At 44.4% G+C, this 12,500-nt stretch overlaps 1 protein-coding gene across 2 annotated transcripts in view; it reads right to left on the bottom strand.

The window, feature by feature from the left end:
- Window positions 1–2,464: 2,464 nt before the first annotated feature.
- LOC130381308 (keratin, type I cytoskeletal 18-like) overlaps window positions 2,465–12,500 on the bottom strand; it is a 10,713-nt gene continuing 677 nt past the window's right edge. Inside the window, exons 1-10 of one of the 2 annotated variants that reach the window (XM_056588822.1) lie at window positions 12,220–12,241; window positions 10,146–10,425; window positions 9,218–9,343; window positions 8,757–8,839; window positions 8,406–8,562; window positions 6,890–7,054; window positions 6,362–6,487; window positions 4,232–4,449; window positions 4,001–4,029; window positions 2,465–3,114 (exon numbers count right to left, since the gene is read on the bottom strand). In XM_056588822.1, coding sequence (XP_056444797.1) covers window positions 2,999–3,114; window positions 4,001–4,029; window positions 4,232–4,449; window positions 6,362–6,487; window positions 6,890–7,054; window positions 8,406–8,562; window positions 8,757–8,839; window positions 9,218–9,343; window positions 10,146–10,406 — 1,281 coding nt within the window. In that variant the 5' untranslated portion in view covers window positions 10,407–10,425; window positions 12,220–12,241 and the 3' untranslated portion in view covers window positions 2,465–2,998. Of the gene's footprint in view, window positions 3,115–4,000; window positions 4,030–4,231; window positions 4,450–6,361; window positions 6,488–6,889; window positions 7,055–8,405; window positions 8,563–8,756; window positions 8,840–9,217; window positions 9,344–10,145; window positions 10,426–12,219; window positions 12,242–12,500 lie in introns of those variants that run through there. The other variant, XM_056588821.1, reaches the window with a different exon arrangement.

Below are 12,500 nucleotides of genomic sequence, written 5' to 3'. Positions count from 1 at the left end.
TCACTAGAGTAGGGGGCTAACCCCGGTGTCTCACTCATCACTAGAGTAGGGGGCTAACCCCCGTGTCTCACTCATCACTAGAGTAGGGGGCTAACCCCGGTGTTCAGGCTCTGTACATCACTAGGGTGCTAAACATGTACTAACACGGCCCCCTACTCCGCCCCATTTCTATAGCATCATTAAATGCCCCGCCTCCTCACGGGTATGGCCCGTGTTACGTATTTTAAGAATCTAAGCTACCCACACATAGACTCAATGAAGACCAAACATATTAGCCGTAAATACCATACATAGCCACAAGGGGAGCCTTACTGAAGGCTGCAATAGATACTTTATCCACAGAGGGCAGCACCACAGACCAAGCGAGGAAAACCGAGGATTACGTCCCACCGGTTTTCTCCAAGTCTTCCGGCCCTCCGAGTCCATAAGAAAGCCTCCCCATTGTGGAGACAGGTAGAACTCTCCAGGCAGCGCTAGGACATTCGTGGGCTAAAGTCTTAGACCAGCTAGGAGAACACTCTCGCACGTGCTAAGGCACATCTTCAATCTCTCTTAACTTCAGAGCATCAGTTTACCATACCGAAAATACTTTATACAAATAAAGTATCTCTTTAAAGCTATTCCTTTGGATTCGACCCCTCTTTCCTTGAAGAACATGATACCCGTGTGAGTGTTCTAGAGCTCACATGCTGCCCTGCTCCACCCAGGTGACTCTTCAGTACCAGAAGTGTTCATGTTGGCCCTTAGCTCAACCAAACCTTCCGCAGCTGCCGGTTGGTGTCCTCCTGCCATGTCATAGCATCATTTTAAGATACACAAAGTATTTACATACAGGCTGACAGCAATTTGTCTAAACACAGCCAGAAACAAAAAGGTGTTTTGCTGTCTTAGGAGTGGCTGTCCTGTGGATTAGAGTTTAGCGTGTTTGTCTTTCCTCCGCTGCGTTCGGCACGGTGGTGGAACAACACGATGAAAACAAACAGCATTCATGTGTTCGATGGGGGCCATGGCCTCGCTGTGCTGTCGATAGAATGTGAACGACAAAGAGAGTTTATCAGCAGACTTCACGCCCTCGGGATGAGGCTGAATTCTAATATAATTTATTGAAAAAAAGGAATACAATAAAATCGTTGTTTGTTTGTTCAATGGTGAGTACTTCCTTTAGTCTGTTCTATACATTATGTCTTGCTTCATCACAATAACAAACATTCCCCTCAGGTCATCATTACCAAACTCTGGGCTGGACCCATGGTCTTTATGTGCTCAACCTATGTTGTGATGTGCATGGTTTGAACTGCGTAACCACAGGCTGGGTGCTCCTAGGTGGGGTGTAGCAACACTCTTGTCTCGGTGCTGCGCCCTAATCCCACCTGATCCCCCTGACTCCCACTCGTCTCTGACGGCTGGCTACCTCTGGGATGGGTGGGTGGTGTGGTTGTGTATGTGAGTGTGAGGGTGTTTATGAGTGTGTGTGTGTGTGTTTGTGTGTTGGTCTGTGTGTGCATGTGTGTGTGTGTGTCTTTCTTTTTGTGTGTGTGTCTGTGTGTGCGTGTGTGTGTTTCTCTGTGTATCCGTAGGTCTGTCAGTGAGAAAATAGAGAGAGAGAGAGAGAGAGAGAGAGAGAGAGAGAGAGAGAGAGAGAGAGAGAGAGAGAGAGAGAGAGAGAGAGAGAGAGAGAGAGAGAGGGAGAGGGAGAGGGAGAGAGAGAGAGAGAGAGAGAGAGAGAGAGAGAGAGAGAGAGAGATTGAGAGAGATTGAGATTGAGAGAGAGAGAGAGCACTAAGAAGGTGAGGGAGGGATAAACATCAGGTAAGTGTCCTGTAATGTCCTCCACAACAACAGGTGGTGAGTTCCTGCTTCCTGGCTACAAGGAAGAAGCCATCCTGTCTTTTGGGTTGAATCCAGATCCAGAGAAACAACAGAGAAACATGTTACACTTGAAGATAGAAACCTAAGAGACCTTGCAGTCTGTCACCTTTCCTCTACTATCACTATCACGTTTTCTACAACCGCATGCATACAATTACATTAAATTGTTCAATGTTTAACTTAATATGATTTTTTAGGAATTTGAAGAACAAAATGTTTGATGACATCACAACTCTGTTTCTGACCTCTAAGAACTTGTGATAAGTCCTCTATTCTCTTAAGGAATGGATCGATTCACTGTTTCCTTAACTGGTTGTTGTGTGTTCATTCATTCGTTGTATCATTTGTAAACTGAATAACTTAGTTACTTACTTTCTTATTGTAAGATAATTAACATTATCCGGTGAGAGTGATAAACTGTGGAATCTTATTCTGATTGTACTATATTTCTCCTGCAGGGTTTATACGATATTCCTCCAACAAATCGATCGTACATATGGAATGAACATGACAAAATGATATTCATTATCATATCCTATTGTTTTATACAAATTATAGGAAGAAGAAACATCAGATGTTGAATGTAGAACCTCTTTATTTTATTTTTTTCAATACAGCCTAATCAAACGCACAAACATACTAAAATGTTATGAAGCCATTCTGGTTTATGAGATCTCGCTAGATCATATAGTCAGCATAGGAGCATAAGAAATAAATACGTGTTCAGTTCATCACATAACTAATGTTGACAGGCAGTTCTAACACATGCACCAGTTTGGTTTACTCTCACGCAAATTGTTCAAAGCAAATCTAACTCCCAGATATAATGGTGCAGAAGTACGTTAAAGACAAAGATTTCCAACTATCTTCATCCAAACAAAACCTGTTCATTTCAACACTCTATCAAAGGTAAGACTGGTTATAAGTAAGGTAAGACGCAAGAAGAAAAATAGAATAAATCCTCTCTCTTTCATGTTGTTCTACAGTTTCATCTATCCTACATTGTCCACAAGGCTGACACTATGAATCCTTCTCTCGCCCTTTATTGCCTCTCTACGTTGTTCCCTCTATTCACCTGCTCCTCTTTAGCTCCCCTGCCCTCTCCATCCCTCCCTCCATCTCTCTAACTCTATTGCTTGGTCTCCTCTATCTGCTCCAGCTCGCTGGACTCATCCACCACCTTGCCGTTGATCATGGTCTGAGTCACCACCTTCACGATCTTCCTGGTGCGCACGTCAGGCTCCTCTGCAGAGAGAGAGAGAGAGAGAGAGAGAGAGAGAGAGAGAGAGAGAGAGAGAGAGAGAGAGAGCGAGAGCGAGAGCGAGAGCGAGAGAGAGCGAGAGCGAGAGCGAGAGAGAGAGAGAGCGAGAGAGAGAGCGAGAGAGAGAGAGAGAGAGAGAGAGAGAGAGAGAGCGAGAGAGAGAGAAGGCGAGGAAGAGAGAAGGAGAGGACAGAGACAAGACCAGACCGATTGTGAGGAAATAGTCAAGGGATTGTAAGGCTGCAAATTATTGTGTACGTTATTCTATAGATGATGTATACCACGGTTAACTTTGAGGTGCTTAAACCGAAAAACAACAATGGCTATCATGTGTCTCCTTTAAGGGACCATTTGAAAAGATGTTAAGCTTCATAATTATTGTTTTCTTTCTAGTCTAGTGACACCGGGTCACTTACATGAACATAATTACTAAACACACACACACACACACACAGAAGTTGCTATAGGAGCCAATCTATTTTGGGTGTTTGTATTGTTTGAAGATGTATTCAACTATCAACAGTCTTGGGCCACTGCAAAAGACGGCGTGTGTGTGTGTGTGTGTGTGTGTGTGTGTGTGTGTGTGTGTGTGTGTGTGTGTGTGTGTGTGTGTGTGTGTGTGTGTGTGTGTGTGTGTGTGTGTGTGTGTGTGTGTGTGTGTGTAGGAGTGTGACTTGCACCTCCCGTAACGTTTCTGAGGAGTGTGCGATAAGCTCCACTAAACAGAGTGAGCGACAGCACTGTAATATGAGCGTTAACTCATGCAGTGTGAAGCGGTTTAAGCAAAATAACTTCCAATTTCAGACTGTGATATTCTTCACTTTTATGTGATAATGTTTATTCACCATCATATCTGAGAGCGATACTTACTTTTTGGTACGACTGGAATGGCCTTAACTCTGAGTAGAGAGGAAACATTTTATTTTTTTTACTTCCTTCAATGTGTTGTTTTTTAACAGAAGCACTTTGCATTAATTCAGGGAAAATTCATATCGGCCTGTTGTTATGATGTTTGAATTAATTAATTTATAAAACTAAAAATGACAATGCAATATGCTTCCGTAGTCATTTACAAAAGCAAAACAACAACAACGGACTCACGTTTCCTCCCCTTCCAGCAGCCGCCTGTAGGTGGCGATCTCCATCTCCAGGTTCTGCTTGATGCGCAGCAGCTGCTCATAGCTGGTCTTGGTGCGCTGCATGTCCAGTCTTAGCTGGGACAGGTCCTCCTCCATCTGGCTCAGGGTGGACTGCAGTCTCTCCATCTCCCCTGAGTACTTCTGGCCCGTCTCGCCCAGGTTTCCCTCCAGGGCGGACACCTGTTGGGGGGAAGAGGCAGGGTGGTCCCGGTGTTACGAACTTGAAACCGCGCATTTGGGCGTCATTGTCGAAACATGAGCACAACCACCCAAGCAAAGAGTTTGAGATACAGACATTGAACCTTTCTCAATACCAAGTGTGCCAAGTTCGGTCTATCCTACTCGGTAGTTTGGATGTTCAAGTTCGACTGTTGATTAGAACCTTCTTGTTTTTTTTTAATCGTACTATGTGTTTCTGTCAGCACATCACAGTCAACATGCAAACATCATTGAACAAATTAGTTGTGGGGGTGATAGCTTTTTCATGAGAGACAAGTCATTGCGACATCGGACCACTGAAACCACCTGAAACCAGTATGGCAGTGTTGTTGAAGATATGCTTCCTGTCAACAAGGATTAGCCTTTTCCGAAGAGATCAAAACAACATTGCCTTTTAGGAAAATCCCTGACACATTAAAGGATAGAATGGCAGAAGATCACGAATAATTTGTTCAAATGAAAACATGATCCTGACTATTATTTAACAGACTGATCTAAAATTTTTCGTAGGACTTCCTTTCTTCCAACACACTATCACAGCATTTCAGGGATTACTCAGGACACACTGAGTGACACACTCAGGTGTAAAGGTTAAGCTTTGAAGAAAAAAACGTGTATTTTTTACTGCGTCGGTTGCATTTGACTTCACAGAATTACGGGTTAGAGCTTCGCTCAATAAAGTTGAACCATGAATAAAAAAAAACGCCTCACGCTGATCAAATCAAATCTTAATGCAAATTAGGTCATTCTTAGGTCAACAGGTGTACGTATTCTTTCAAGGGTTGCTGAGGTCAATAAGAAGTCAAAAAAGGATGCAAAAACTCTTGCTTTGCATTTCTTGATTTGCAGATTATATAAGTATTTCACTTATGTCTGGGTGAGCCTGCTTGCTTGGCACACTCAATTAGAAACTGATTTGACTTGCCATCAGAAAGTAAAGTATCAGAAAGTACATTTAACCATTTAACTTTCCCTTGGGGATGAATAAAGCGCTTTGAACTGAATTGAATTGATTACAGACAAATATAAGACGTACATCAATCTCTTGAATCTCGAAAAGATAGTGTGCCGTTATTTTTATTATGAAATCAAGTTTGGTTGTGCAAAACCTTTTACTACACGGAGCATGTTAAATGCATTATTTAACCAATTTGAAATGCGACCTGTGCCCCCGGACCTGTGTCACTAGCTCCTATTACTTGATTCATCTTACACTGAATGTACTGTGTGCCATTTAATGTTGTAGATACAAGTCGTTTTTTAATCAATACACACAAATACGTGTGTTTTGTACATCTCCCACAGTCCCCTCCATTTGTCTCCTTCACCTAGGGGCCATATTGGTTTAAACCTCTACAGCTTTCCCAACTCCACCACCGATACGAACCGAGAGACCCTTTCCACAAGCCTCATTGTAGTATAAACATAGGTGTCGCTCATAACACTCTTATCCTCACTAGTTTAGTATACTATCAATGTCCCCGCTAAGTAGTAGCATCCCATCATTATTATATGAGCAACACCTGTGTTTGTCAAACAATAACCTGGGTTCCGGCAGTCATATTACGCTATGGAGATTATTTACAGAAGAAAAGTCTGTTACGTGGGCGGATAAAGCTCAGACGTATATAACAAACACTGTTTAATCGTTCACTACTGTTGGCCCAGTTTGTGTTTGCCAACAATGCGCTTACAGATCCCCGCCTCCAGCAACATGATTGGTCGAAAACAAATACAAAGCGTTCATCTGGATCTGAGCGGGTCTGCCATCAGACTTAAGATGGTTGATTTAAAGTCTAATTAGTGAGACTATTCCTATGATGTAGCCCCAGTGAGGAGGGCCAATGGTGCGGTGCGTGGCGTGTCATGTGACCTGCTTGTGGAGGCCCTCCATCTCCACCTCCAGGGTCTGCAGGAAGCGCTGGCGGTCCACCAGCTCGGCCTGGGCGGTGCGCAGCGCCTCGTTGCTCTCCTTCACCTCGTGCTGCACCACCTCCAGCTGGACCACACACAGATAGATACACATGAACACACACACACACACACACAGACACACACACACACACACACACACACACACACACACACACGAAAACAAACATGAAGATACACATGACGACATACACATGAAGACACAAACCACACACACACACACACACACATGAAGACACACACCACACACACACACACACATGCACACACACACACACACACACACACATGACGACATACACATAAAGACACACATACAAACACGGGTACACATTGGTACGGGGTATGTGTTACTGTGTTGGTAATGATTATATGCTGGTGTTTGTTTTAGCGTTAGTGTGTTGGTTCTGGTGTTAGTGTGTTGGTGACGCCGGGTTCCAGCCGACCATATAAACCATGGGAGCATCACCTTCTTGCGGGACCACTGCTCGGCCTGCTCCTTGTTCTTGTGGACGATGCCCTCGTACTGGGAGCGCAGCCCGGCCAGGACCTCCCCCAGGTCGGGGCCCTGGAACGAGTCCAGCTCCACGTTCACCTCGTCCTTGGCGATACGAGACCTAAACTGCTCCAGCTCCTGGAGACACAAACCACACACACACACACACACACACATACATACATGCACAAAACAAACACACGCACACACAAAACACAAACACACACACACACACACACACACACACACACACACACACACACACACACACACACACACACACACACACACACACACACACACACACACACACACACACACACACACACACACACACACACACACAAACACACACACACACACACACACACAAATATACTTCTTCAATGGAATGGGAACTAATACATGTAATGAATAATCAATTTGTATTTTTGCATGTGTTTATTTGTTTGTAGGTTGTATTTGTCCATGCATGTGTGTGTGTGTGTTTGTCTGTCTGTATATGCCTGTGTGAAAATAGACATATGGGGCCCCACACACACACACACACGGCAGTATAGAGTCAGTTAGACTTGTCAGTTAGAAAGCGAGAACGTGAAAGCTGCTCTATTATTGACACTGATCAATTCTTTATGAGACCGGCTCAGTTTACCCCCCCCACCCCCTTCTCCCCCACTAGCTATTGGAAGGTACGGTAAATTCTGAGGTTCAAATTTGTGGATCTACACCTCACACTTCTCTCTGAATAATAATAATACAATGAAAGTATTAGTTTGTTTGTTTTTCATAGTACGTTGTGAGTCATTTACAAGTATGGCCGCCCTATCATCTTGTTCCTCCCATGGTATTGAGGAGACTGCGGAGCTCCGAGCTCATATCTTGGTTCCCCCCCCCCCCCCCCAAAGGATGTCAGATAGCCCTGGTTTCATATCAGCTGGTTGTGCAGACGAGGAGGGTTTGGGAAACAGGATCCCACTGCCTCTATTGTTCAGGGTAACCAGAGGACTCAGAAGGGGTCCAATTCGCCCCCCCCCCCCACCCCCAACTCCCGCCCACACACACACCCTTTCTCTCCACTTCTCTATCGCTTTCTCTCTTTATCTCTCCGTTGCTCACTCTATCTCTCTCTCTCTCTCTCTCTCTCTCTCTCTCTCTCTCTCTCTTTCTCGTAATCTTAGTCTTTCCTCCCCTCCCGGGCTCGCTCTGCCTTTCTCTGCTCTATTGTGGCTCAAAGGAATGTGGTTTCGGTCGGGCAGACAGACACCGTGGAGGGTCTGAGAGCCACAGACTAGCAGTGATGGAGAACTAATGACCGAATGAATAGAAGAAGTCAGCAATGAACGAAAATAAATAGCGAAAGAACAAAGGAAGTTGGAATGAACATACTAGACATTTTTAAGTGATGATTTGGGTTTTTTGAGAACAAGGACAGAGGACAGAGAGGGGAACGTCTGGATAAAGAACAGAACGAGGGACGGAGAACACCAACCTCCTGGTGGTTCTTCTTGAGGAAGTAGAGCTCCTCCTTCAGGCTGTCCAGGTCCCCTCTGAGGGTGGAGATGATCTGCTCATGGTCCGTCTTGGCCTTCTTCAGGGCCACACAGTCCCTGTCCACCGACTGGCACATCACCAGCTCGGTCTCCCACCTGAGGGGAGGGCAAAGGCTCACAGATGGATGCTTTACCCCGATTGATCGCACTCATGATGGTTAGAAGGAGTATTTGAAGGGGGGTTAGAAGGAGGGTTAGCAGGAGGTTAGCATGATGTATGGTTTATTAATCATATCAATTTAAAAAGAGGAAACATCCTTCATCATTCTAAGAAGGGATGTGTCGCTCACTTGATCCTGAAGTCGTCTGCAGCTAGCTTAGCGTTGTCGATCTCCAGCAGGAGACGGGCATTCTCCAGAGTCCTTTTCCTCACCTGACCGACAACATAGCGGCTTGTTATGCTATAGCTTATTATGATTGATATAAGTAGTGTTTTTATCTTGAGCAGGCCCAGAGTCAACAACATAGAGCCATTTTAACCAAGGTGACCCATTTCTCCAGTAACCTAACAGTACATTCCAGTTAGGTGTGTGATAAGAGTAAACTAATACTGAACTTGTGGTTTATAGGACAGCAGTCGGAGACTATTACCAGCTATCATGAAAGGTCACAGACAATTTGAATAATAGTTTGTCTATGCAAACAGATTTCCACAGAAATGTCACCAAAAAAACGTGCTGGCTGTGTAAACAGTACAAACAAGTGTCTACCGTGATGGCTGTACATCACAGTATTATGTTACAGCGCTGACCTCTAGCTCCACCGAATGGGCCTGGGCCATCATGGAGTCCAGGTCATGCCCTTTGGGGATGCGGTCGATCATCAGCTTCTTGATCTTCATCTCCAGATCTGCGTTGGAATGCTCCAGAGTACGCACCTTTTGGACAATGCATCACAATACCATTAGCCTATTTTTTTCCCCCTCTTCTATCAATTAATTGATTTCAAGGCATTTTCAATATTAACACATTTTTGAAACCAAGGCTGTGTGTGTGTGTGTGTGTGTGTGTGTGTGTGTGTGTGTGTGTGTGTGTGTGTGTGTGTGTGTGTGTGTGTGTGTGTGTGTGTGTGTGTGTGTGTGTGTGTGTGTTTGTGTGTGTGTGTCTGTGTGTGTGTGTGTCATGTTTGCTTTTCTGTCATCCACTTTCAACATATGTTTCAAGGATTCAAACGATATTCAGGTATGACTACTACTACGACTAAGCCTGCTTAATATGAATGAGTGAATATGATTGAGTAAATGTGTCAAAACACGTTTCCCTACCTAACTGAGCTGAAGGAGACCTCGACATTTCTAGTTAATTTTATTATTATACTCTAGAACAAGACTAATTAGATATGACTCTATAAAGCCGTTATTTTCTCTGATCATTTCAACAACAAAATCTTTGTGTTCGTCTCTCAGATGAGATATGACTGAACCCTCAGCTCCTGAAAGGACACTGTTTGGCTCCTCCCAAAGCACCTTTTAAAATACTTGACGATTCGTCTGAATAGTTTACGACGCCTCCTGCAGCACCTGCGATTATTCATTGTCCAACAGTCAATACATAGAATAACACCGCACCAATTACACCTGGAAGGTTCTCAGTACAAGCACTTTGTCTTCTTCCACCCCCCCTCGCCTAGCCCGCCTGACCGCTGACCAGTGAAGCGACCAATCGGAGCGCAGCACGCACCTTGTCCAGGTAGCTGGCCAGGCGGCCGTTCAGCCCCTGCATGGCCTCCTTCTCGTTGGCGCTGTTGCCATGGATGCCGTTGTGCTGCAGGCTGACGGGCCCGTTGAGTTCCAGGCTGGAGGCCGAGCGGCCGAGTGGGCCCGAGGAGGAGAAGGAGACGGAGGCCCGGGACCGCTGGCGGACGCTGTCCCTCAGGGAGAGGCTGGAGAAGGAGGGCTGGCGGCCCAGGGAGAAGCTCCTCACGGACATGCTGGACGACATGCTTCTGGGGTCTGGCTGTCTGCGGGCGACATGGGGGTCACCATCAGCCTTCATGAAGGAGCACTTTTAATTGTGTTATTTGTAGCAGTACGTACAATACTGATTTTATTAGGCGTACTTAGAAAACATTTGTTAAATATTGTGTTTGTTTGAGCAGGAGTTGCTAAACATTCTTAATAGGCTTGATAAAAGGGCATTATCATCAGAGGATAACGAAACAAACAAAGGGACTGTTCATGCGGAACTAAAGAGAAATAAAAACAGGTGAACGACCAAACGGTTCCTTTTGAATGGGCTCTTGGACGCAGGTTGCTGGGAAACCGGGGAGGAGAGAGGGGAGATACGGATATAACGACACAGTTACCGGACTAAAGAAGGCTTTAACCCTCTGTTCCAGCCCAGAGCACCGCGGCGCGTTGGTAAACAGAGGGCCTAGGTTGTAACAATGAAGTGACCCAAGGGGGAGGGAAGTGAGGGCATGCCGGGTCTCCACAGAGGCTACGGAACGGGACCACCAACAAACCACCTCCATGTTGCTGTTGCAATGTAGGAGAAGAAAAGGCTCATCATTTTAACAGCTAATGGTGTTAAACTCAATTGCATTTCAGGGTCAAATAAAAGTGTGCCACTGAACCTATCACTACCTTGAGAAAGCATATAAAAACAGACAAACAGACTTTAGGAATGTATACATTGGTATAATGACCAATATTACTTCTTTATATATTTATATACATTTCATGAAGGATAAAAAATGAAAGATATTTTCCCAGAAAGATATTTCGTCTGACATGATCATCAAATATTGTTAACTTATAGATTTATTGCATGAGCGAGTGCATGCATATACATAGGTGTGTGTGTGTGTGTGTGTGTGTGTGTGTGTGTGTGTGTGTGTGTGTGTGTGTGTGTGTGTGTGTGTGTGTGTGTGTGTGTGTGTGTGTGTGTGTGTGTGTGTGTGTGTGTGTGTGTGTGTGTGTTTGTGTACGTAGGTGTGTCTCATGATGGATTAAATTGAAGATTAGCGGACAAGACACCTGCCTCTCTACCTCTACCTACCACTGTGTCTCTCTCTATCTCATTCTCTGTGTCTCTCTCTCTCTCTCTCTCTCTCTCTCTCTCTCTCTCTCTCTCTCTCTCTCACTCTCTGTGTCTCTCTCTCTCTCTCTCTCTCTCTCTCTCTCTCTCTCTCTCTCTCTCTCTCTCTCTCTCTCTCTCTCTCACTCTCTGTCTCTCTCTCTCTCTCTCTCTCTCTCTCTCTCTGTCTCTCTCTCTCTCTCTGTCTCTCTCTCTCTCTCACTGTCACCCGACCCCCACAACACCATTCTTACAACGCTACAAAGAGGAGTCCTATAGGGAGACAGACAGCCCTTGTTCAGATGAAAGATAGAGCTTGGGAAAATGATCAGGAAAATATTCAGGCGGAATTCCAATGACACAAGGAAGAGTATTGTTCCCCACGAAATGGATTGTCATTTCCTTTCAGCGTCCCGAATGTCCTGATAAAACTGTGCGGTTTAAATGACACGTAATTTGGATCATTGATACCTCATTTACACAGAACTAAGTCAACTGCAACCAGAAACAAACATTAATACATGTTAACCTTCAGTATAATAATAATAATAATAATAATAATAATAATAATGCACCTGGAGAAAAGGAGGATCCTGAATAACTTAATTGAGGTAACATTTGTATAGTTAACATGGGAAAATGTATTACATCTAAAAGTGTTACATCATTCAATTCAAATAAAAACAAAAAGTGCAGACGTCATAGATAATGCATTTAAAGGAAAAAAGGCACATACCTGTATATGTAACGACAAGGAGTGTGAGTGGTTCAGGGAATTGTGTGTTGCTGATGCGACAGGTGTGCTTATAAGCAGGTGAGACGAAAGGGGAGGGACTTGTTTACCATAAAAGGAGTGGAGGTTTGTATGGCAACTGGTCTAATGAAGGTAGGCCTATTTTTGCTGGAATAGGCCTTGTGAGAAACGTCACCTTAAAATGAATATACTTCAGCAATTTCTTTCTAGATTCAGTCAATTCAGACCACTCACGTAATTTACAATTGTATTCAAATATATAT

The sequence above is a fragment of the Gadus chalcogrammus genome, chromosome 4, assembly GCF_026213295.1.
Source record: "Gadus chalcogrammus isolate NIFS_2021 chromosome 4, NIFS_Gcha_1.0, whole genome shotgun sequence".
Lineage (NCBI taxonomy): Eukaryota > Metazoa > Chordata > Actinopteri > Gadiformes > Gadidae > Gadus > Gadus chalcogrammus.
The sequence above is the reverse complement of the archived record's forward strand: the minus strand, read 5'-3'. Positions and strand labels throughout refer to the sequence as shown.